This window comes from Sminthopsis crassicaudata, chromosome 3, assembly GCF_048593235.1.
Source record: "Sminthopsis crassicaudata isolate SCR6 chromosome 3, ASM4859323v1, whole genome shotgun sequence".
NCBI classification, from domain to species: domain Eukaryota; kingdom Metazoa; phylum Chordata; class Mammalia; order Dasyuromorphia; family Dasyuridae; genus Sminthopsis; species Sminthopsis crassicaudata.
This window is the reverse complement of record NC_133619.1, coordinates 644,430,563-644,453,466: the sequence shown is the minus strand read 5'-3', so window position 1 is coordinate 644,453,466 and position 22,904 is coordinate 644,430,563. Positions and strand designations below refer to the sequence as shown.

At 41.3% G+C, this 22,904-nt stretch overlaps 1 protein-coding gene across 1 annotated transcript; it reads right to left on the bottom strand.

Annotated features, from left to right (window-relative positions):
* Window positions 1–82: 82 nt before the first annotated feature.
* Window positions 83–20,230, bottom strand: LOC141564954 (uncharacterized). The gene is made up of 5 exons (XM_074307835.1): window positions 19,369–20,230; window positions 6,192–6,342; window positions 4,170–4,296; window positions 3,154–3,222; window positions 83–2,207 (listed from the first exon to the last, which is right to left on the bottom strand). The coding sequence occupies exons 2-5, from the start codon at window positions 6,222–6,224 to the stop codon at window positions 901–903; spliced, it is 1,536 nt and encodes a 511-aa protein (XP_074163936.1). The 5' UTR covers window positions 6,225–6,342; window positions 19,369–20,230; the 3' UTR covers window positions 83–900.
* Window positions 20,231–22,904: the final 2,674 nt, after the last annotated feature.

Sequence of the window (22,904 nt, the reverse complement as noted above, 5' to 3'; positions counted from 1 at the left end):
ACATGACTTATTCACAGATGGAAAGCGAAAGAATTTGGGAATAAACAAGAGAATGAAGAGGAAAATTAAATAACAAAAATAATTTAAAATCAGACAAAAACATCTCTTAATCATTATTGATTGAGAAAGGAGATTAAAACAATTGTTTTCCCCCATTAGAAAGATTCTTCTGTGCACACCAGTCTTGGGATTTCAAAGAAAAACTCGATCTATTTTCAGATTTTATACACAGTATAAAATTGCAATGTCTAATGAGATCTCTGCTATAGGAAGAGGCCTTCCCTCATTCATTATATTCACATGTTTCATCTGCAGCAAGATTTCTGCAAAAAGGATGAGATTCAGCCTTTCTGCAAATACATTTCGTATGTTTCTTTCCAGTGTGAATATTGTGATTTATAGTGACCTTTATGTTCCAGGTAAGGGCAATTCTTCCTTCAGCACATATGTAAGTCTCTCCACTCTGTATCCTCAGATGTAAACTCAGAGATGAACCTGGGACTAAAGACCTTCCTATGCCAAATCCATAAGATATTTGTTCCTAAGCAGAAAATCTCTGCTGACTAATAAGCTCTGTCCTCCATTTTTTATAGTGTTATCCATGATTTCAATCTTTCTAAGAATTTTCTGAAGGCAAGTTAGGGATGAAATAAGCCTGAATGTTTGTCCATATAGATTATGTGAATGAGATTTTACCAAGACTGTGGCGCCACATTCAGTACATTCACAAGGCTTCTCCCCAGTGTGGATTTTATGATGGTTTTCAAGACTGTTTTTGTATTTGAAAGTCTTTCCACTTTGCTTACATTCATAAGCCTCCTCTGCAGCGTGGATTCTCCAATGGGAAGTAAAACTGCTGTGCTGGGTGAAAGCCTTTCCACATTCGTTACATTCATAAGGCTACTCTCCAATGTGGATTCTCTTATGTGCATCAAGATAGGAGCGCTTTACGAAAGGCTTTCCACATTCATTACATTTATAAGGCTTCTCTCCAGTGTGGATTCTCCAATGGACAGCAAGACTGGAACGCTGTGTGAAACTCTTTCCACATTGATTACATTCAAAAGGCTTTTCTCCAGTGTGGATTCTCTGATGTTCACGAAGACTGTAACTCTGTATGAAAGCCTTTCCACATTCATTACATTCATAAGGCTTCTCTCCAGTGTGGCTTCTCTGATGGACAGCAAGATGGGAGTAACATGTGAAAGCCTTTCCACATTCATTACATTTATAAGGTTTCTCTCCAGTGTGGATTCTCTGATGTTCACGAAGACTGTAACTCCTTATGAAGGCCTTTCCACATTGATTACATTCATAAGGTTTCTCTCCAGTGTGGATTCTCTGATGGACTGCAAGATGGGAACGATGTGTGAATGTCTTTCCACACTGGTTACATTCATAAGGCTTTTCTCCAGTGTGGATTCTCTGATGGTGAGCAAGACTGGAACGCTGTATAAAAGCCTTTCCACATTGATTACATTCATAAGGCTTCTCTCCAGTGTGGATTCTTTGATGTGCATCAAGGTAGGAACACTTTGTGAAAGTCTTTCCACATTTGTTACATTCATAAGGCTTCTCTCCAGTGTGCATTCTGTGATGTTCAAGAAGACTGTAACTCCATTTGAAACTCTTTCCACATTGATTACATTCATAAGGCTGTTCTCCAGTGTGGATTCTCTGATGTGCATCAAGATTGGAACGCTTTGTGAAAGTCTTTCCACACTGGTTACATTCATAAGGCTTTTGTCCAGTGTGGATTCTCTGATGTTGAGCCCAGTTGGAATAACAATGGAAATCCTTTCCACATTGATTACATATGTAAGATTGTTTTTCTGGGTGAATTCTCTCATGTTTAGCAGGAGTAGACCGCTCTCTCAAAGTCTTCCCATGTTTCTTACATTCATGAGGTTTCTCTCCAGCATGGATTCTGTGGTGCTTGGCAAGGGAAGAGAGTACAAGAAAAGCTTTATCACATTCATGACACTCAGGTGTTTTCTCTTCAGGATGTATATTCTTATCTTTAGCAACACTGGAACTCTTTCTTAAAGCTTTCTTGTGTGTATTCCATTCACAATGTTCCTCTCCAGTGTGGTTTCTTTTGTGCTTGGCAAGATCAGTCCTGTATTCACGATATTGACAAAGGTCTTTCCATGAGATCATTTTCAGATTTGCACTCATCTCCTTCATATCAAACCATGTCTCTACATCTGAAAGAAACAAACACACACTTGTATCAATATACCCTCTAATGCTGGCTGATAATAAAATCATTGACTTTCCATTGCTCCAGGCAAAAAGTTTTAAACTGAAATGGAAAGATTCAATCATTTTTAAATGCTATTGGCTCAAACCAATAAAGTGATTCAATTAACACAGAATTCCACACACAATACAAAGACATTGGACCCTCCCACAATAAACCTGACATAAAGGCTAGGTTAGAAAGGAGACTAGAACCTCTGAATCAGAGTGATTTTGATTTAATGTTTGTTCCTTAAGAAAGAATTAAGGAAGTTAGGTGGATCAGTGGATAGAGCATCAGCATTGAAATCAAGAGGACCTGAGTTCAAATCTGACCTCAGACACTTAATACTTCCTAGCTGTGTGTTCCTGGACAAGTCATAAAAATTACAAGAAAGTAGATAGCCATGTAAGGCTCAGAATACAATATCTTTCACTTTTAGTTTATGGAAATTTATTATTATAGATTTTGATTCCTCCCTTATGTTCTGCTCAACATAAAACATTTTTAAAAATTGTTCTTTTCTGTCTTTTTCTATTTTGTTTTTAGTTTTAAATAAATAACAAAAGAGTAAAAATAAATGCTTTTATACTTAAGGAAGGCCTAACTCATATTAGACAGTCTGAGCCCTCTTTCTTTGGTTGTAGATAGTTGGACATCCCAAAATTTCCCAGAAAGGCTTCCACTAGGATCATTGATTCTTCATTAGAAAAGAAGTGAAAGGCTATGGAGTCTAACCTCCTCAATTTACAGATAAAGAGACTGAGGTTGAGAGGTTCAGTGAGATTTTCACAATCTCACTACCACAAGAGTCTGAAAGGGGATTGAAGCCAGTTTCCCTGCCCCCAGGCCCATCACATGAAGAAGCTTACTGGGATAGCAGCCTGCACCCCAGCTTGCAACTCACTCACCAGGACAAGAGTTCCTCAAGCCTCCTCTCTCTATATGGGAGATGAAATCTTCTCTGGGAACTGGAAGTCCTGGGCAGGGGGAAGATAGTGACTGTGAGTCTTGAAACTTGCCATTTATTCCTCAATGGAACAGGACTGGGGTATAAGGCCTACTTCGTGGTTCCAAGGGCAACTCAAAGATGGTTTTCAGGGCACTTATTGCCAAGGGAAGAGGGAAGAAGGAAAAGGAAGCCATGTAAGCAATCTGGAATCAGAACATCCTGCTTGTGCTGCCTCCTTCACAGCAGGATGGCCACATCCCACAGCTTCCATGTTCTGGACATTAGAAGCAACTGGTAGCAGAGAGAAGGGAGCACTAGGTCTGTAGTCAGGAAACCCAGAGTTTAAATTTGGATTTAAACACGTCCTGGCTATGTAACTCTGGGCAAATAACTTCATCTGTTTGCTTTAGCCTTTAGACCTGTAAAATGGGGATAAAGGTGGCGCCCAAAACAAAGGGTTTTGGTGAGGATCAAGTACAATAATCCTCATGAAGAAAGCTCTGAGCATACGGCCTGGATCCCAGCAAATGTATGGAAAGACTTTCTCCCTTCCGTTTTCCCCCCTGTATCTGTACAGGCCTTTGGGGGATGTATGAAGGAAGAACAAGGGCCCACTTGCTGTGCTGGGGATTTATGAGTTAGTTACACCAGGGGCAGTGAGGTAAAAATTTATCCTTTTCACAAAAAAGAATATTGCAAACACAAAATGGATCCCCCCAAGAGGAAGAGGGTTTCTTTCATTGTCCAAAATCAGTTTTTAGAAGTTTTATAGACAAAACTGCCAGGTTCCCATTGTACAATGCAAAGACCATTCATAGAAGAACCAGGGAGTAGGAGGACCCTGCCCCTTGGGGACAGGAGGCAGTCCTTGGGCCTTTATAAGAACTGATAAAAGCCTGAAACTGCACCCGAGGGAGGGGATGGTGACACTCCTGTTGATGGAAGTTCCAGAGTTCCAAGGGAAGCACTCCTTACCCAGGGAGAGCAAGTTCTCGGCATTCTCCAGCATGACCTCCTTGTGCAGCTCTTTCTGATCCAGGTCCAACAGACCCCACTCCTCTGGGCTGAAGTCAACAGCCACATCCTTGAAGGTCACCAACTCCTAAAACACCAACACCCAGAGGACATAAGAGTGGAAGCTGCTTCATAACTGACCTGATCCAATGATCCTCAATTTACAGAAGGGACCTGAAGTATACAGGAGGGATCTGCCCAAAGCTGACAGCCCTTACAGGATTCAGAGCCAGCACTGAAACCAAAATCCCCCAAAGACCAATGGAATATTTTCTGGTGGAATAAAATTGAGAAACATCTTACTAGGAAATTACTGCCTGCAATCAGGAAAGTTACAGGTTCTATCAGAGAGAGAATTTGAGGATTTTTTGGAGGTGAAATCAGACAGTGATATGTTAAGAAAAGGGCATGAAGTATGTGTATAAGCTAGCAAGTATTATGTGCTGTCAAGCTAAAATATTTCCATGATCACTTAGGAGAAAAAAAAAAATCCTGTGAATTTTCCAAAAGCCAGAAATTAAATCTTATCCAGATGAAAACACTATCCTTTCCCCTCAATAGTACTTTATTTTTCCAAATGCAAGTACAGATAGTGTAACATTCATTTTTGTAAGATTTTATGTTCCAAATTTCAGAATCACATACTTCTTAATGGATCTGGCCCAATGGTCACCAATTTACAAAAGCCAATGAAGGAGAGAGAAGGGATTTACCCAAAGGACACATCCTTATTATGACATATTTATGAAAATGATATTATGAAAACACTTTGAAGCAGTTATGCAAAGGCCTCCCACCTACACTGTACAAAGTTGATATGGCCACAGCTACCGACACGTTGTCTTTCTTCCATGTTAGAGTGGAAACTTCTTGAGGGAAGGAACTGATTTTTCCTCCTTCACATCTCTATATTCCTACAGAGCCTCTTCCCTTTTGAAATGCCTGTTGCTTTGACCCAAGCAATAGTAATGGGAGAGAAAGGCTAAGTATGAGCTGAGTATGATGGAGTTATTCTAGAAGTGCCTAACTGCAGCTTTGGGGCATGGAAGGGTCTCAGGAGATAAAATAAAATGGAATTCAAGAAAATATACTAGGAAACCAAGAAATGCTGGACAGCTCCTGAACCATGGGGAGCATCTATTATGTAGGTTTGTTTTATATTGAATCTGCTGTTATGTTCTGCTGGTTACCTGACATTTTTTTCTTCTCTTACTTTGTATTTAGGGTTAAAATAAATTATAATGGGACAGCTAGATGGCATAGTGAATAGAGCACTGGCCTTGAAATTAAGAGAACCTGAATTCAAATAAGACCTCAGATTTTAATATTTCCTAACCCTGGGCAAAGTCACAAGCTCAATTTCCTCGGCAAAAACAAACAACCAAACAAAAATATAATAACAACCATCAAAATGGTCAAGGGACGGGATTCAGACAGACTTGAAGATCTGCATGATCTGAGGCAGCAGGAGGACAATTTCTGCTCTGCTCCCAGCCAGTGAAAGGACAAGAGCAGGGGAAGCTTCCAGGGTTCTGTTCCAGACAACAGGGCCAAGGGTTTCTGGTAAAGTAAATGGCTACAAGAGTAGTGGCTAGAAGGTATATGTGTGTGTGTGTGTGTGTGTGTGTAGAGAGGGGAGATTGTGCTGGACCAAAGCAAAGACATGATATCTACAGGACAGACACTAATGAGTGAAGTGGTCACCCTAGTCAGGGACCTATATTGAGTGAAAATTTAAACAAACATATGGAGGCAGCAACTGGGGGAAGGGAGTTAGTGCTCAAGATACCAAAGGGACAGTGAATCAGTCTAAAACATAGCAGAGAGGAGGGCAGTGTTGCTATTACTAGATTCACTTTCCTTACTATTTTTGTAAAGGATCCACAGATAAGAGAGATGGCCAGCCTCACAGTCCACCCTCCAGATCCATGGAAATGGCCTCTTGGGCTGATGTTGCCACATCTGTGGGCAGAATACACTCACCTGGGGTGGTTGTCTGCGGCTCTCAGGGGCCATTCCCTCCGGCTCCAGGCTCCCTGCTTGGGCCAGGCCTTGGTCCCTTGCAGGCTGTTGGGAGGGGATGATTATAACTGAACAGATGTCCTTCCCTTCTTTTCCTGGACAGGGGGCTAGCCTACAGGAAATTACAGAGGGTGAGGTTCCAGGGCAATTACTAAGCCCCTGGACCTGCCCTTAAGGCAGAGACCCCAAACACCTGAGGGAGAGAAGCTGAAAGGAGGGGCAGCTTGAAAAATGAAAATGGAGAGAGAAAAGGCAAGATATTACCTGAACTCTCTCCAGGTTCCTATGAAATAACTTTCAATTAGGAGTGGAGTGACAGGGGCATGTAGGGGGGCACAGTAGATAGAGCACCAACCTTGAAGTCAGCAGGACCTAAGTTAAAATCTGGCCTTGAACATTTACCACTTCCTAGCTACGTGACCCTGGGCACAGTCACTTAACCCCACTTATCTCAGAAAAAAAAAAAAAGAAAGAGTGGAGGGACAGAACCTATTATTTAGGCACAATCAGGATTGCAACATGATATTCCAGAAGGCAGAGAAGCATGGATTACAACCAAAAAATAACAGAAACTACACAACAAAACTAAACATCATCTTTTAAAAGGAAAACACTCAATGAAAAGGGGAATATTCAAACATTCTTGATGAAAAGGCCAGAGCAGGACAGAGAATTCCAATTTTCAAATAAAGGACTCAAGAATGTCATAAAAAAGAGGAAAGAAAAAGAAAAAAACATCAAAGTAACATCAAAGATATACAACAAGTCCAAAAGGAGTTCCTGGAAGAACATAAAAAGGAATTCACAATTCAAATAAGAGATCAATGAAATATTAGGGGAGGGGGGAATGAAAGCAATCCAAGAAATTATGAAAAGAAAGTTAATCAATTAGAAAGAGGTAAAAAAAATCCTTGAAAAATAGAATTGAACCAGAGCATTTGAATGATCTTATGAGACACCAAAAAATAATTAAACTAGGAAAAAAAAGAAGAGAATCTGAAACATCTCATTAGAAAAATTGGAGAACAGAACAAGGAGAGACAATATAAGAATTGTTAAACGACCTAAAAGTGACTATTTTAAAAATATTCTGGATAAAATATTACAAGAAATTATAAAAGAAAATTGCCCTGAAGTTCTAGAATAAGAAGATAGAAGCAGAAAAAGAAAAAAAAAATCTAATGTTCACCAACTGAAAGAGATCAAAGGAAGAAAACTTACAAGAATATCCTAGCAAAGTTTCAAAATTTCCAGGTTAAGGAGAAAATATTGCAATCCAACAAGGAAATAAGACAGACTTCAACACTGCAGAAAATAGTCAGGATTTCACGAAATGCAACAGTTTCTACTCTAAAAGATCATGGGTTTGGTTACATTAAATTTCATAGAATAAAAGACCTGGAGTTAAACATCCTGAATAATTTACCCAGAAATCTGGAATATAATATGAATTGAGGGGGGAAAATTGACATTTGACAAAGAAAAGCTTTCATGTATTTGTAACAAAAAGACCTGGACTCAATGGAAAATTTAATATAAAACATCCAGAAAAAAGGAAAACATTAAGCACTAATTCCAAGGCACTCATTAAGGCAAACAAGTTACTCATACATATGAAACTGTTATCAGTATAATTGTAGGTAGTTTCAAAGGTTGGGGCTGAATTGTGTAGGATGGGGTAGGAAAGGGTAAAAGGAAACAATTATAAAAAATGGGCAAGAGGAAGAACTAGAACTGAGAAAGGGGGGGGGGCAGCGGAGAACTGGTAACACTGTAACCTTCCTCTCTAAATTTCTCAGGAAACAATGTATCCATCAGGAAGGATGTAGAAGCCTTCTGAATATATATAGTTGAGAAAAGTGGTGGATTAGGTAGGGCAGGGACTTTAAACTGGATTAGTATTGGGAGTGGGAGAGAAGATAGTCACAGGGATAGCGTAAAAGGGGGCTTGAGAAAGAAAATGGGGAGTAAAAATAAGATGGAAATGATGGGGGAGAACTCCCATCTCTGACAGAGACCCCCTCCTTCAGGGCAGTAAGGGGTCTCATTCAGTGCAGATTTGGCCAGAGATGTGGCCTCTATTGAGTTGAGCCCCTCCCAGTAGTTCAACTCCCAAGATAAGCCAATCTCTTTTGAGAGGCCTGGGACCACTGACACCATGGAAGGAATCTCATTCAATGGAAGCCCAAGCCTTAGACCACTGATAAAAGGCGATTCTGAACCCCAAATCTTTTAAGTGTGAAACAGGATTATCCGTTGCCAAAGTAACCATATTGGCCTCCAGGATTCCTGCCCTCTGTGAAGATATTCTCTTCTCAGTGTTAAACCTTTGCTATTTCCCTGACAGGACCTTTGCCACTAAGAAGAAGGTCTTCCTCACAAGCTGGCTTCTCAAGTGCCATCGGGTTTGTGAATTCTTGCACATTGGACCTGCACCTCTGATCAGAGGGGATTCCCCACCCCAATTCTCACACTTCATCACAACTACCACCAGACCGCAGCAGAAGGACATTCACTTGTTTGGATGGGATGTTCAAAGTGGCTCTTTCCCACTTTGAAAATGAAATTTTTTTTTTTTTTTTTTTTTTTGAAGAAGAAGAAGAAGAAGAAGAAGAAGAAGAAGAAGAAGAAGAAGAAGAAGAAGAAGAAGAAGAAGAAGAAGAAGAAGAAGAAGAAGAAGAAGAAGAAGAAGAAGAAGAAGAAGAAGAAGAAGAAGAAGAAGAAGAAGAAGAAGAAGAAGAAGAAGAAGAAGAAGAAGAAGAAGAAGAAGAAGAAGAAGAAGAAGAAGAAGAAGAAGAAGAAGAAGAAGAAGAAGAAGAAGAAGAAGAAGAAGAAGAAGAAGAAGAAGAAGAAGAAGAAGAAGAAGAAGAAGAAGAAATTGCAATGATCCCCATCAATCAGAAAGTCCCTGACCAAGTTTGTGGTGTTTGGTTGTGATGGAGACTCCTGGGCTGTGAGAAGTGAGCTCAGTGGTCTTAGAAAGACAAAAAAGACTTCAAATGAAGAGTGAAATGAGCAGAATCAAGAGAACACTGTAGGCAGCAGGGAGGGGCAGGCCTGGAAGTGAAAATGATGGGAACAGGAAAATGACTCCCCTCTCTCATCTAGTAACAGAGACCCGGGAGGCAGAGAAGCCTTTGGGATCCCAGCTGGGATGAGAGTGTCAGAGCTCTGCCTGCCATTGGTACTCTGCCATCCTTTTTACCTGAGTTACAACAGTGATAGTGTGATTCAGGAAGAAGGGAGGCTAATAAATTTTGAGGATGGAAGGATGGCTCTATTTGGAGGTACCAGGGAAGGTTGGGGAAGCCTGGGATACAGCCGCCTAATATAAGAAGAGTGGGGAGATGAGGTCTGAATGCCCTAAAAGAGGGAGCAGGAAAGCTGGAAGCCTGGGAAAGGAGAGCCCAGGTAAGGGTTGAGAGAATGATGTTCTGATTCAGCTCCTGACAGGAAGATCAGGGACACTGCAGAGACCAAAGGCTCCTGGGGGACAGAGCCTGGGAAAGCAGCATGACTGTGTCCTGAGATACCTAGGACCTGGGGAGATGGCTGGGACCTTCTGGTAGAGCTTAGGCTTGGTGACTGTAAAAGTAACCAGGACACAGCAAGCCAGGGCCAGTGACTTGTCTGATAGAGCCTCTACCGGGAGATCACTAAAAATTTGACATTGAGATGATATGATTAGAAGCTATAGGGAAAAACATTCAGCATAACTGGATCAGAATGACTCCATTCTACTCTGAAGGCAGTAAGTCCAAAGGGTCAAATGGTCAGAAAGATCCAGTGATTTTTCTATGGAAGAAGTGCATTGATGTCATTTCACTGGCAATTTTTCTTCATGTTTTTTTTTTTTTGGTTTTTTTTTTGAGGCTGGGGCTAAGTGACTTGCCCAGGGTCACACAGCTAGGAGGTGTTAAATGTCTAAGACCACATTTGAACTCGGGTCCTCCTGAATTCAGGGCTGGTGTTCTATCCACTGTGCCACCTGGCTACCCCCTTTTCTTCATGTTTTAAATCTAAAACCTTATTTATATTATTATTGTGATTCTAATTTTTTCTTTTTTTTTCTTTTATAATTATAAATTAATTTTTTCTAATAAGAAGTCAGGAAATCCTAAATCTAGTCCTAGCCCTAATCTTAGGCCACAGAATAAGTCTATCTATGATTGAAAGTTGGATCACTATTATCTCCTTGTTCTATTTCTCTGTAGAATTCCCTTTGAGTTCTAGCTAGCTTTGTAATAGTGTTACTATTGCAATAAGCTTTCCCCCTTGGATAGGAGATGGGTTTAAGCCTGTAAATTCTTTTGAGATACCATGTGACACCAGTCTAGGCCCCCAAACTTTTGGGGTCTCTCACCTAGGATGCCGGAGAAGGCAGAAGTGCTTTAGGGTAGCTTTTGACAAAGATGTGCCAGTCCTATTTCATGTTATTTTGTCTGTGTCTGTGACTCCATGTAGAATGTCTGTTTCGTGTTTGTTCTGTGCACTATAAAATTGCAACCAAAAAAATATTCCTGAAACATCTCAGTTTTGGGATTGTTAGCAAGATCAGTATAGCCCAAGTCTCTGTTTGCTCACTCTTCTCATCACAGAATTGGAAGGAAATTCAAATTCTGCCTTATCTGCAGGAAGAAGGGAAGGCAAACTGTGGGGACCACACACAACCTTGCCCGGATATCCCCAGCCAGCTTGGGGGAATGGGGATGGGGGGTCAGGCTCCATGGTCAGCCTTCCCTGAGCCCTGGCACTTGAAACTACCAAAGGGACGTCCTGGCACCCCAGCATTCAGCAGGCTGTGTCCAGGAACTGCCTGGGAAGAATTCATGTACCTCTGGCAGCACACAGCATGACAGTGTGAGATGAGAAAACCAGGCAGTCTCTGCATTTGGTAAGACCACCATTTTCTGTCTCAAATATGGATATCTCTTAGCTATAAAATTTATGGCAAATTATTTTATCTCTGCCCAATTTTCTGATTTGTCAAGAGTAAAGTGCTTAGCAAAAACATGTATATGAATATTAATTGCTTTACTGGATATAATTGCTTCATATTTTATAACTTAAGAGCCAGCATATAGAAATGGTAGTTACTATTTTATTGTTGTTATTATTATTACTAAATTAACTTGATATGGAATCATGTCAAGGATTTCTACTTATATAGTGGAATCACATGATCAATTTGGACCTTTGGAAGGCAAACGTTATCCTGAGCATTCATGTAAATACTTAATACATAAATTTGAAAGAATATAATGAGTAGAAAAGTAAATGAGGCTTCACAGCACTAATTTTTTGTGCATGAAAGGAGTTTTAAGAACAACACTTTAGAGAACTACTGCTTTGGAATAATGGCTCCACCATATTGCTCAGTTTTGCTACAGTACAAACTATTCACCTGATTCTGCTCACTTCTCACTGATTCAGTTCAGACAACTCTCCCAAGGTTTTCTGACACTGTGCCTTTCTTATGTCTCCATAACCTTCCATTATATTTCTATATCATTGTTGTTGATGTATTTACCAACATATGGGCATCCATAGCAAGGATATGTTTAGAACCTGGACAAAACTTCTTCTGGTTTTTGGAGTATCATGAATTATGTAGGATTCAAGCCCAACGTAATAAGCCAACTGGAGTTAATGTACAAATCACCTTTAACCAATTAGCAGGTGAAAGTCCATATGCAGACAATTCAGCACAGATTAATTACCTCATAGCAGTGTATGAGCAAACTGCTGCTGCTGCAATTAAAACTTTGGGCACCCTCCCAGGGAAAGATTGAAGGGAAGCCTTCACAAAAATAGAGCAACGTCCCAATGACCTTTTGCTGATTTCACAGGACATTTGCAAATAGCTGTCACAAGAACCATTGGAGAAAATGCAGCTATAAGAATTATTTTCAGACAACTGGCTAAGGAAAATGCCAATGACATTTGCAGAAGAATTATATGGGGACTACACAAAGGTGGTCCTTTAGAGGAGAACATAAGACGCTGTGCCACAGTGGGAGCAAACGCTTATTATACCCAGACCATGCTGAACATGGGAAGACAGGGTCCCTCCTGGAAAGGGATTTCTAGAGAAAATAGTAGATGCTTTCAATGTGGGAAAGTAGGACATCTCAGAGCTCAATGTAGACAAAGAGGTAGAGTGAGAGGACAGGGTGAGAGAAGACCCAAAACCCTATATCAAAAATGCAACAGAGATTTCCACTGGGCCTCAGACTGTAGATTGACCCAGGGAAATGACAAGTGGGGCCCATCTCCAAGATATCAAACAGATGGGGCATGATGACAGCTGAGGTTACACCTTTAGAAGTTCAGGATTCTGATGTGATCAATCAACAACAATAAAAAAAAATCAGATGACAGAAAGGAGTTACATAATCTATCAGCCAAAAAGCAATCAGATGGGAGAAAGGGATTATAATTGGGGAGAATACAGGCTGTTTTAACCCAACAGAAGGGCAGTGTCCAGTGGGAGCAGCTCAAATGTAATTGCCAGTTGATGAGAAATCTAGAAAGTAGTTAATAGAAGAGACTAGATAGGTTAACTACTTGGGAGAAAGGGTTTGCTTGTATCTCTACAGATGGAAAAGGAATCAGATGGGTGCCAATGAGAACCTGGAGAGACAGAAAGAGAAAAACCTCAAAATAAAGGAGAAGACCTAAAAAACATCTGACACTGAAAGAGCATGGTTCATAAGACTGTTAAAGAACTTTAAAACCAGCAGAAATCATTGGATTCCCTGAGATGAAAAATTGTTCATAAAGACTGTTGCAGGACTTGAAAACCATCAGGAATCATTGGACTCCCTAACACATAATAATACTATTACAGAACTTCAAAACTTGCAGGAGTTATTGTATTCCTGGCACATTAATTAATGGATAATAGATTCCTTTTGGACAATTTTTAGGACTTTTGGACATGTATAATTCCTCATGTTGATTCATGTTATTTGTTACATCACTACTAGCCTGTATTACATTGCTGTGTGCTTATGTAATTTATGTAATTATGTGTAAAACCTCCCATATTAATGGATTTATGTATACCTGTTTCAAATGAGCCCCTTCAGAAACCCGCTAATCTGATTTGATTTCTTATTTCCTTTGGTGTTTTCATCTCCCTTCCTGACACATCAGGGAGGGCATGATCACTTCCTTTCATGGTGTTTTCACCCCTTTTTTGAGCAGTCAGAGAATCACCTTCTTTTTTGGGGTTCTCACCTCCTTGAGAAGTCAGGGAGGCCATGACCACCTATGTTCTTAAAAAAAAAAAAAAAAAAAGAAAGCAGGAGATGTTATGGGCCAGAACTCTGTACTTGAAACAAAGGATTCTTACAAGGTCCTAAGTCAGTGGAATTGATAGAGACAATAGTTATCTAATTTAGCATGGTTCATTATGATTGATTTAATCTTACAAGGAGATGTTATGGGCCAGAACTTGAAACAAGGTACTAAGTGGAACTGAGGAGACAATAGTTAAATCTAGTTTAGCATTGATTTAATCCTACAACAAATAATGGTTTCCTAGTGATATAATGATAGGTTTGTACTTAGTGTGGGGCATATAAGCCAGAAGCTCTCAGAGCCAGAGAGACAAGGCTGGAGGCTAAAGCCTGGAGTACAAGCCCTTGGACTAAGATTCATCCCATCTCACACCACCTTGCTGGCAGGGTCTCCTCCTTCGCTTCTCCACTGAAACCAAGATTCTGGAAGGCCTCCGGAAAACTAGCCGAGCCCCAAGTAAAGGAGATAGGATTTTGAAGGAGATAATAAAGGATTTGGACTTTAATACTTGGCTGCACTTTTGGTAATTAAACTGAAATGAAAGCTGCCTCCAGAGACCCCAACAAAACCTCAACAAAGAACATTACATTTTAGAGAGAACATTACACTAGCATATATATCAACTATTATAACAATTGCTCTTTTATCTAAATCTCTTTTAAAATCTGTTCAGATTGCTCAATTCTCAGATAAATTAGCAAAAATATATATCATAATTTTTAGAACAAATTTATATAGATAATGAGTTATAATAAGAATTGAACTTAGTAAAACAATCATTAATGTGGTTAGGGAATCATGTAAACCATTTGGAATCTCGATTTCAGTTAACTTTTTAGCAGAAAACATGACAAGAAATAGTGTCCATGGACTTGATCTTGTCAATGTACCAACCAAATATTCTAGTGGTTAAAAAGATAAATCATGTAAATAATCTGACTTCTATGCTTTTGCATTTTGTTTCTCTTTCATGTTTTTGTTTTCTACTGATTGGCTTAGCCTTCTGTGCTTTTAAGTGTGTTCTGCAATCTTTCTCAAATATGAGAACTGAAGTCCCTAGACTTCATATTTTAAACAAGAATTCAGAGTTGTTGAGGGCCAGGAGGTGAGAATCCATTCCAGGTCTTGAATCTTACCGTAACTTGGCTCACCAACTTCCCTTTTCTTATTGAATAGCAGAGATATACTTAATAATATATTAATGAAAAAACCTGGAAGCTGAAGCAAAATGCAAACTCAGCTATACAATGGATAAAAGACATACCTTTGAATTTAGGAAAGGTAAAGCAGCCCACAATGGAGATTAAAGGCATTTGGGGAAAGGTTCTTGAGGACACTGGGATGACAATTTTACTCTGATGTATATCTCAATCATTTACATCTCGGTTGAAGTGGCCAAGATCCTGGCTTAATCATTTGCATCTCAATAGATTGTGCTTGTTAGGAAGGCTATAGGAATATCAAAGAGTGTATTTTGTGTCAAATCTATAAAATTTGGAGGTATATATATATATATATTTGTCTCTCTGATCAATACAATTGAAGAGTTCATAATGAATTCCCTCCACCTACACCCTGCAATAACACAGTCTTATTTCACTACTGGAACTTAACTTCAAGAAGACAGGGACTCCTAAAGAGGCAGGGGAGGGAGGGAGGGGGAATCAAGGCAACAGAGTTGTGTAAAAAGAGAAGCTGAGAAGGACAATATTGAGTAACAATAAGACAGAGGGACCTTCACAAAATGTATAAGAACCAACAAAATAGACAAATCATTGGTTAATTTGATTTTTAAAATACAGAGAAGAAAACCAAATCACTAGTATCAAAAATTAAAGGGTGCATAGGTCACTATGATGAAATCAAATCAATCACAAGGTGTTATTCTGCCCAACTACATGTCAGTAAATTTAACAATTTAAGTGAAATGGAAGAATATCTACAAAGATATAAATTAATCAAATTAGCAGAAGACAAAGTAGAATGTCTAAAGAAAGGTATTTTAAAAAAAAAGAAATTTAAAAAGACATAAATGAGTTCCTAAGAAGAAAACACTAGGACCAGATGGATTTACAAGTGAATTCTATGAAAGATTGAAAGATCAATTAAATATATTAACTGAATTATCTGGAATAACTGCAAAAGATTATTCAATTAAGCTCTCCAATAAATATTATGACTTTCTAATCTCTATTTTGCCTCAGTTTCTCTGGCATTACAAAACCTTAATTATTGTTATATTTCTAATTTTTTTTTATATTGAGATTTAGAGAAACTAAAGTGTGTGGAATAGCCTGACGCCTGACTCAAAATGACTACTCAGAGATCACTCAAAGTGAAGATTAGAAGTTTTATTAGAATCTTGTGAGAAATTTTATCTGTTTCTTGGAGCCAGCATGAGTTTGTTATCTCTATAAATAAACAATCACCTCATATTAAAAAAAAAAAGAAAAAAAAAAAAGAATCTTGTGAGAAGGCAGTCCATCCCCTGAGTGCTCAGAGAAAACAGTGAGAATATTATGTTGTGACTCACATTCAGTTCCCCCAGTCCTCTGGGTGAAGATGCCTGGTTTATCATAAGATCATTGGAACTGGCATCAATCATCTCAAGTAATTAATATATCTTTGGAATTCTCATATTTTGTCTCGATGAGACTTTATTTCAAACTCTCTGGAAATAAGCAAGATCTTTCCTTCCCCCCCCCTTCTCTGTGACCAATCTATTCCCCCATCACCACCCTAGAATACACTGTGCTTACCAGCTTCTTACAGCTTCACAGAATTTTCTTTATAGGCTATTACCCATGTCAGTTCTGATAAAGGAAGAATTTTCACATCTTCTGTCTTTTTCCTCCATACATCCACACAGGTCAAAGATAAATCATTCATTTGGTCCCAGGTTCCATAAGGAGACACATTCCATAATAAGATATTTCTCTGCTTTCTTTCACTGACCACAGAAAATCCTTTTCTCAATATTCCATTGACCTCTTACTATGGCTTCAAGTCTTGACTCTGGTCCTCATTGAGGATAGGACCTTTGGGTAAATGTCCTTTCTGTTCTTCAGTTTCCTCACCTCTGGTGGTGAGGGTTGGATTACATGAGCCCAGAAGTCCCTTACAGCTCTAAGTTAAAATCAAATATGTAAGTTTTTAACATTGCAAATTATGTATCCATTTTGCTTTTACCAGGGTAAATGTTGTGAAATATCATGTAAACACAATAACCTTGGGAAGGGGATAAACTGAGAAGCTCCTCTCTTAAGAATGAGGCATCCTGCCCATCAATTGGAGAATGGTTGGGTAAATTATGGTATATGAAGGTTATGGAATACTATTGTTCTGTAAGAAATGACCAGCAGGAGGAATACAGAGAGGCTTGGAGAGACTTACATCAACTGATGCTGAGTGAAATGAATAGAACCAGAAGATCGCTGTACACTTCAATGCTGTATGAAGATATATTATGATGGAAGTGGATAACTTCAACATAAAGAAGATCCAACTCACTTCCAGTTGATCAATGATGGACAGAAATAACTACACCCAGAGATGGAACACTGGGAAGTGAATGTAAATTGTTAGCACTACTGTCTATCTACCCAGGTTACTTATACCTTCGGAATCTAATACTTAATGTGCAACAAGAAAATGGTATTTACACACATATATTGTATCTAGATTTTACTGTAACACATGTAAAATGTATGGGATTTCCTGTCATGGGGGGGAGGGAGTGGAGGGAGGGGGAGATAATTTGGAAAAATGAATACAAGGGATAATATTATAAAAAAAAAAATTACTCATGTATATATACTGTGAAAAAAAATTCCAAATAAAAAAAATATGTTCACAATTTCATAAAATCACAAGATCTCTCTCTATTTGGGGACCTCAGTCTTTATTTTTTAATTAAATTTTTTTTTTCAAAAAAAAAAAAAAAAAGAATGAGGCATCCCAGGCATCTAGGTGGCGCAGTGGATAGAGCACCAGCCCTGAATTCAGGAGGACCGGAGTTCAAATCTACTCTCAGACACTTAACACATCCTAGCTGTGTGACCCGGGCAAGTCACTTAACCCCAGCCTCAGAAAAAAAAAAAAAAAAAAAAAAAAAAAAAGAAAAAGAATTCGGCATCGCATCCACCTATGCCCTAATTGTGAATTTAGATATTGCAATCACAGGTTGAGCTACAGCTAAAGGCTGCAGGTGTTCTGTCACCTTAGATAAACAGACATTTCTCTCTTGTTCCCCCAACACAAACCTTTTCAATAGTAGTTAAATACCTAAGGAACTGACTGGTCAGCCAATGGGAGAAAAAGGGGGAAGATGAGGCTTCTGCCTCAGGGTCTATGTAATCCTGTGTTTGTACTTGCGCACTCCTCTAGGGACTCATTGGCTGTTGGGAGTTGCCTTTTCTCCCCAGATTGTTAAAAAAACAAAACAAAACAGTTCTGATCCTACAAGGAGATGGTATGGGTCAGAACTTGAAACAAGGTACTAAATGGAATTGAGGAGACAGTGATTTAATCCTACATGGTTTCCTAGTGATATAATGATTGGTGTACTCAGTGTACGCATATAAGCAAGAATCTCTCAGGGCCAGACACACAAGTTCAGTTTCTGAAGTGAAGACAGATTTATTCCATTTTCTACCTTTGTGCTGGCTGGAGACATTCCGAGGGAGCTAGAGGCAGAAGCTGGCAGAGGCAAAGGACTCTCTGGCAAGAGCTCTCAGGAATCAAGGAGAGAGATACACCTCTAAGAAAGCTAACTGGGTCCAAGGAAGGAGACAAGACTTGAAGGAAACAATAAAGGATTTGGATTTTAACGCCTGGCTGCATTCGGGGTGATTATTTACAGAACTGAAAGGAAGGCTGCCTCCAGAAACCCCCTAAGAAACCTGCTCCCAGAGAACACATTTTAGGGAAGAACATTACACCCACACACTGTATTTGACTAATATAAAGACTTAAGCTTTTGGGATAAGAATTCATTATTTGGTATTATTCATTTTAAACAAAATCTACCCAATTAAATGCATGAGGTTTCTTTTTAACACTGTAACTACATTTTCTACAATTTAATCATAATTTAATTCATAATCAAAAGAAGAGTTCATTTTCTAGGGACACGATCATACATTCTCTAGAAATCTTTTTCCGTTTTTTAGCAACGTTTCTTATGTTTTGCCCAAATCCCGAAAAGAGAATAATTAGAAGCATAACACCGTCAACAATGGTACAGCTTAAAATATGAAGCAAAACTTCCAAATTACCCTAACTCAGTTATCTTATAATCATATTGGATTTTTTTTAACCACTGTGTCCTTTTTTCCATCTGATTCTCTAGACTGATTGCATTCAGATTCTACTCCAGAATAATTCTGATGCGGCCACATTCAATTTTTATTCTTCCAAATCCTAAACATGGCCCCTTAAGGTCAAACCTTAAGGGCTGATCTACCCTAAGTGGCTCCAGCGGCGCGATGACCTTCCTGGGAGAACACAGGGGGCTTTAAATGGGCCCGTGCTAATTTAGATTGGGAGAAATGTGCTAACCAAACCCAAGGGATCCGGGACCAGACTCTAGGAAAGCGACCGGCATAGACAAAGCGAAGACTCCAGATATTAGTAGCTGGGCTCGCTCAAAGCCTAGGTCTGTTTCCACTTCTCAAAAGTCAGGACCAGGGTGTGACCCGGGCGTGTGGACACCTCCTGCCTTGCTTAATGCTGGCTCAGCCGCAGGCAGCCAGGAATAACGGCCAACTGAGGCAAATAAGGGCATCCCTGCGTCTGAGACTGAGTCGCTTAGAGGCGGGGGAGGAAGTCTTACGGTTTGGGGCTTCGGGACGCGGCTTCTGCTTCGGCCTCCGCACGGCGCCCCCCGGCTCGGAACCCGCGGGGAAGGACCCGTCCCGGTTCTCGTCAGTCACAGAAAGAACCTGTCGGCTTGTACCTGGAGACGCCTCCGAGCGCTCAGCTGGAGTCCGAGTCTTCAAGTCGCCCACAAAACTAGACTCCCTTCTGCTGGAAACGCTGGCTTTCCGGGAAATCTCCAGACTGCCTCCTCCAGGTCGGACCCGGCTCCGCGACGAGAGTCCCCAACCTTGCGGGGAGCGCAAGGAGATGACCAGCCGGGATGGGGGGTGGGGTGGCCCAGGTGGAACCCGAGCCTCAGGTAGGAGTCCCGAAGCCTGAACGGGTAGAGAAGCTGCTATAGCAGTGGCCAAGGCGTCCCACGTGAGGGGGCAGGGCTTGGGGAGCAGTGGGCGGGACCTGAGGCCCCGGGCGTGATGGGAGGAAACGGGACCTCGGGGTAGGTGGGGTTTCCCGGAGCAGGAGGCCCCTCCCGGGGGGGGGGGCTGGGATCCCTCTCCCTGCCTCCCTGGCAGGGGTTAGACAGAAGCCCCAATTAAGTTTTCTCGAAAGCGGGAGAGAGACTGAAGGACGCAGCCCCCCGCCCCCAGAAGGGAGTCCCCCGGTAGAGGCCGGAGGAAGCCTTTCTAGGTTTCCCCCCTGCCCGGTCCCTCTCCCACTTAACCTACAATTGGCCAGAGGAACAATTCCCGGGACGTCCCAGGACCGCCTTCTTCCCCGCCCCACGGGGCCTAGGTTTTTGTCACCGCTCCGCCCGAGGGAACAGATCCTGGGCTAGAGCCCCGCTCTAGAGCAAGTTCCGCTACACCGGCTGCTTTAAGGCGGTTTCCAGGCTGGAAGCCCTTCTCAGAATTCCGCCCCGGGTCCGTTTGTGCTCCGGCAGCCCATTGCTCAGATCCCCCCTTACCTGGAGGCTCGCCCCGTTCCGTAGGGACTCGGCTCGTGCCCGTTGCTCCTCGTGTGCTCTTGGCTTCTGAGAAATTGCTCTTCAACTGCTCTGGGAACTTGCCCCCGGCTTGTCTCCCACAGGTGGAGACTCTGCCTTAAGCTGAGGTCTGATTTCCTTTTGGGTAGCCGCGATCGCTCTGCCTCCTTCCCCGGAGCTGCGGCCTCTCTGCCTCCTTCCCCGGAGCTGCGGCCTCTCTGCCTCCTTCCCTGGAGCTGCGGCTTCTCTGCCTCCTTCCCTGGAGCTGCGGCTTCTCTGTCTACTTCCCTGTCAGCTGAGGTCTCTGCCTCCTTCCCCCTTCCCAAAGTACAAACCTTCACTTCAAGGCCCCAGGTGCCCCCAGCTTTTGGTTCAGTTGTTGCAGCCCTCATAGGATCCCCGTCCTGCCTGCCCCGAGGACCCGCTTTGGCTGCGGGCACCGAAGCTCCTGCGTGGCCCCTGTCTGGTCCCTCAGTTTTTAGGGTGCTGTCCTACCAGATTCCAGTCCTGGCTCCCTCTGCCCAGGCCCCCTTTAGGGACTCCAAGGTAAGCTCTGCCAGAGGGTCCTAGGGGTCCTAGGCAGACTTCAGGACACGGTGGCGCTGCTTTCCCAGGCTCCGTGTCCACCAAGAGCCTGCTGTCAGGGCAGTGGCCCCGCCCTCTCTGCCATGAGCTGTGTCAGAATGAAGAAGGAACCTCGAAACTCTAAAAATCCCTGAAATAGCAAATCTCCTTCTACTCTGCATCAGCGAGGGACCCCGCCCGAGGGAAAGCAAGCAAGACAGTTTTCTTCTCTTACCTAGCAAAAAGAATTCCAATCCTATTGAATTTAAGAAACTCACTGAAGTCCAGCTCAAGCTGAAACCCAAGGAGTATCTGAGCCAACTTGGAACTCCACCAGTGAGCCAAAGCTTGTAGCCAAATCTCCTGTTATAATGGAGCCAAACTACACTCTTCTCTTGGGACAGGTGTCAAGTCCGGGCTAGCTCCCTGAAAAGCTCAGAATCAGCCTGAGTCAGAATAAGCAAAAATCCTTGCCCCAGGTTGGGCGTTAAAATGTAAATGTTCTGTTGTCTCTAGATTTGCAATCGTTCTCTGGGACAAGATCTCTTGGGGAGCTTCTGGGGAGGCAGCCTTGGCTTTACTTCTGTATTGTGTCTTTCAAAGTCTTGAATTTTTTCCTGTCAGAATCTCTCCAGCCAGATTCAGTCTCTACCTCCCTCTGAATCCAAAGCCTCCAGTCAACACAAAGATAGAATTTTGAGTCCCCTTCTTCCTGAATCATGGCTCTGAATCTCCTCCAGCTTCTCTGAAGTTGTCCTGGGAAGTCTTGTCCTTGACCTTCCAGACTGCCCTTCTCCAGACTGACTTCTTTCAGACTCAATGTTGCCTCCTTTTATGCTCTCAGAGAATGGGCTTGTGGGTCCTCCCGGGGACTTATGGGAACTCCTACAACCAATCAACTAGCTCCTTTTAAAGATGTACACTTTTTTAAATGTGTAAACTCCTTTTCAGAAGTCTAAAGCTGTAAACTCCTTTTAAAGGTGTGAACTAAAGGTGTGAACCCTGAGCTAGAGAATTGTTAAGTACTGACTTAGCACCTAATAAGAACCTAACATCTCCCACTTTCTTTTGATTTAGAATATAGGATGGTGATGACCTTGAAACATAAATCCATCAATATGGGAGGTATTACACATAATTACATAAATTACATAAACACATAGTAGCATGACACATGCTAGAAGTGATGTAACAAATAACATGATCAAATAATCATAAATTGAGAATTTATACATGTCCATAAGTCCATTGTCCATTAGTTCAGGTGCCAGAAATACAATAATTTCTGCAAGTTTTAAAGTCCTACAATAGTCTCATCTTGTATTAGGGAATCTTTAACAGTCTCCTTATCAGCCATGCTCTTTCAGTGTCAGATGTTTCTTAGATCTTCTCCTTTATTTTGAGGTTTTTCTCCTTTTCTGTCTCTCTCCAGGTGCTTGTTGCCACACATCTGTTTCCTTCTCTGTCTGTAAAAATACAAGCAATCCCTCTCTCCCAGGCAGTTAACCTATCTAATTTCCTTCTATTTACCACTTTCTAAATCTCTTCTCATCATGTGGCAATAACATTGGAGCTGTTTGCACTGGACACTGCCCTGTTGGTTTAAAAGGCCTGTACTCTCCACAAGTGTAATCCATTTCTGCAATCTGATTGCTTTTTGGCTGACTGATCAGGTAATCCCTTTCCATGTGATTACTTTTCGGCTGATAGATCACATCAGAGTCCTGACCTTCTAAAGACTCTTTGGTGTAACCTCAGTTGCCATCATGCCCCACCTATCTTGGGGCATGATATCTTGGAGCTGGGCTCCACCTCTCATTTCCCTGGTTCAATCTACGTTCTGAGACCCAGTAGAAGCTCTTGTGACATTTTGGACATGGAGTTTTAGGTCTTCTCTCAGCCTTTCAGACCCACACTTAACACCACATACTGAGATAAGATCAAAATGGGTCCATGATTTAGACATAAAGAATGAGATCATAAATAAATTAGAGGAACATAGG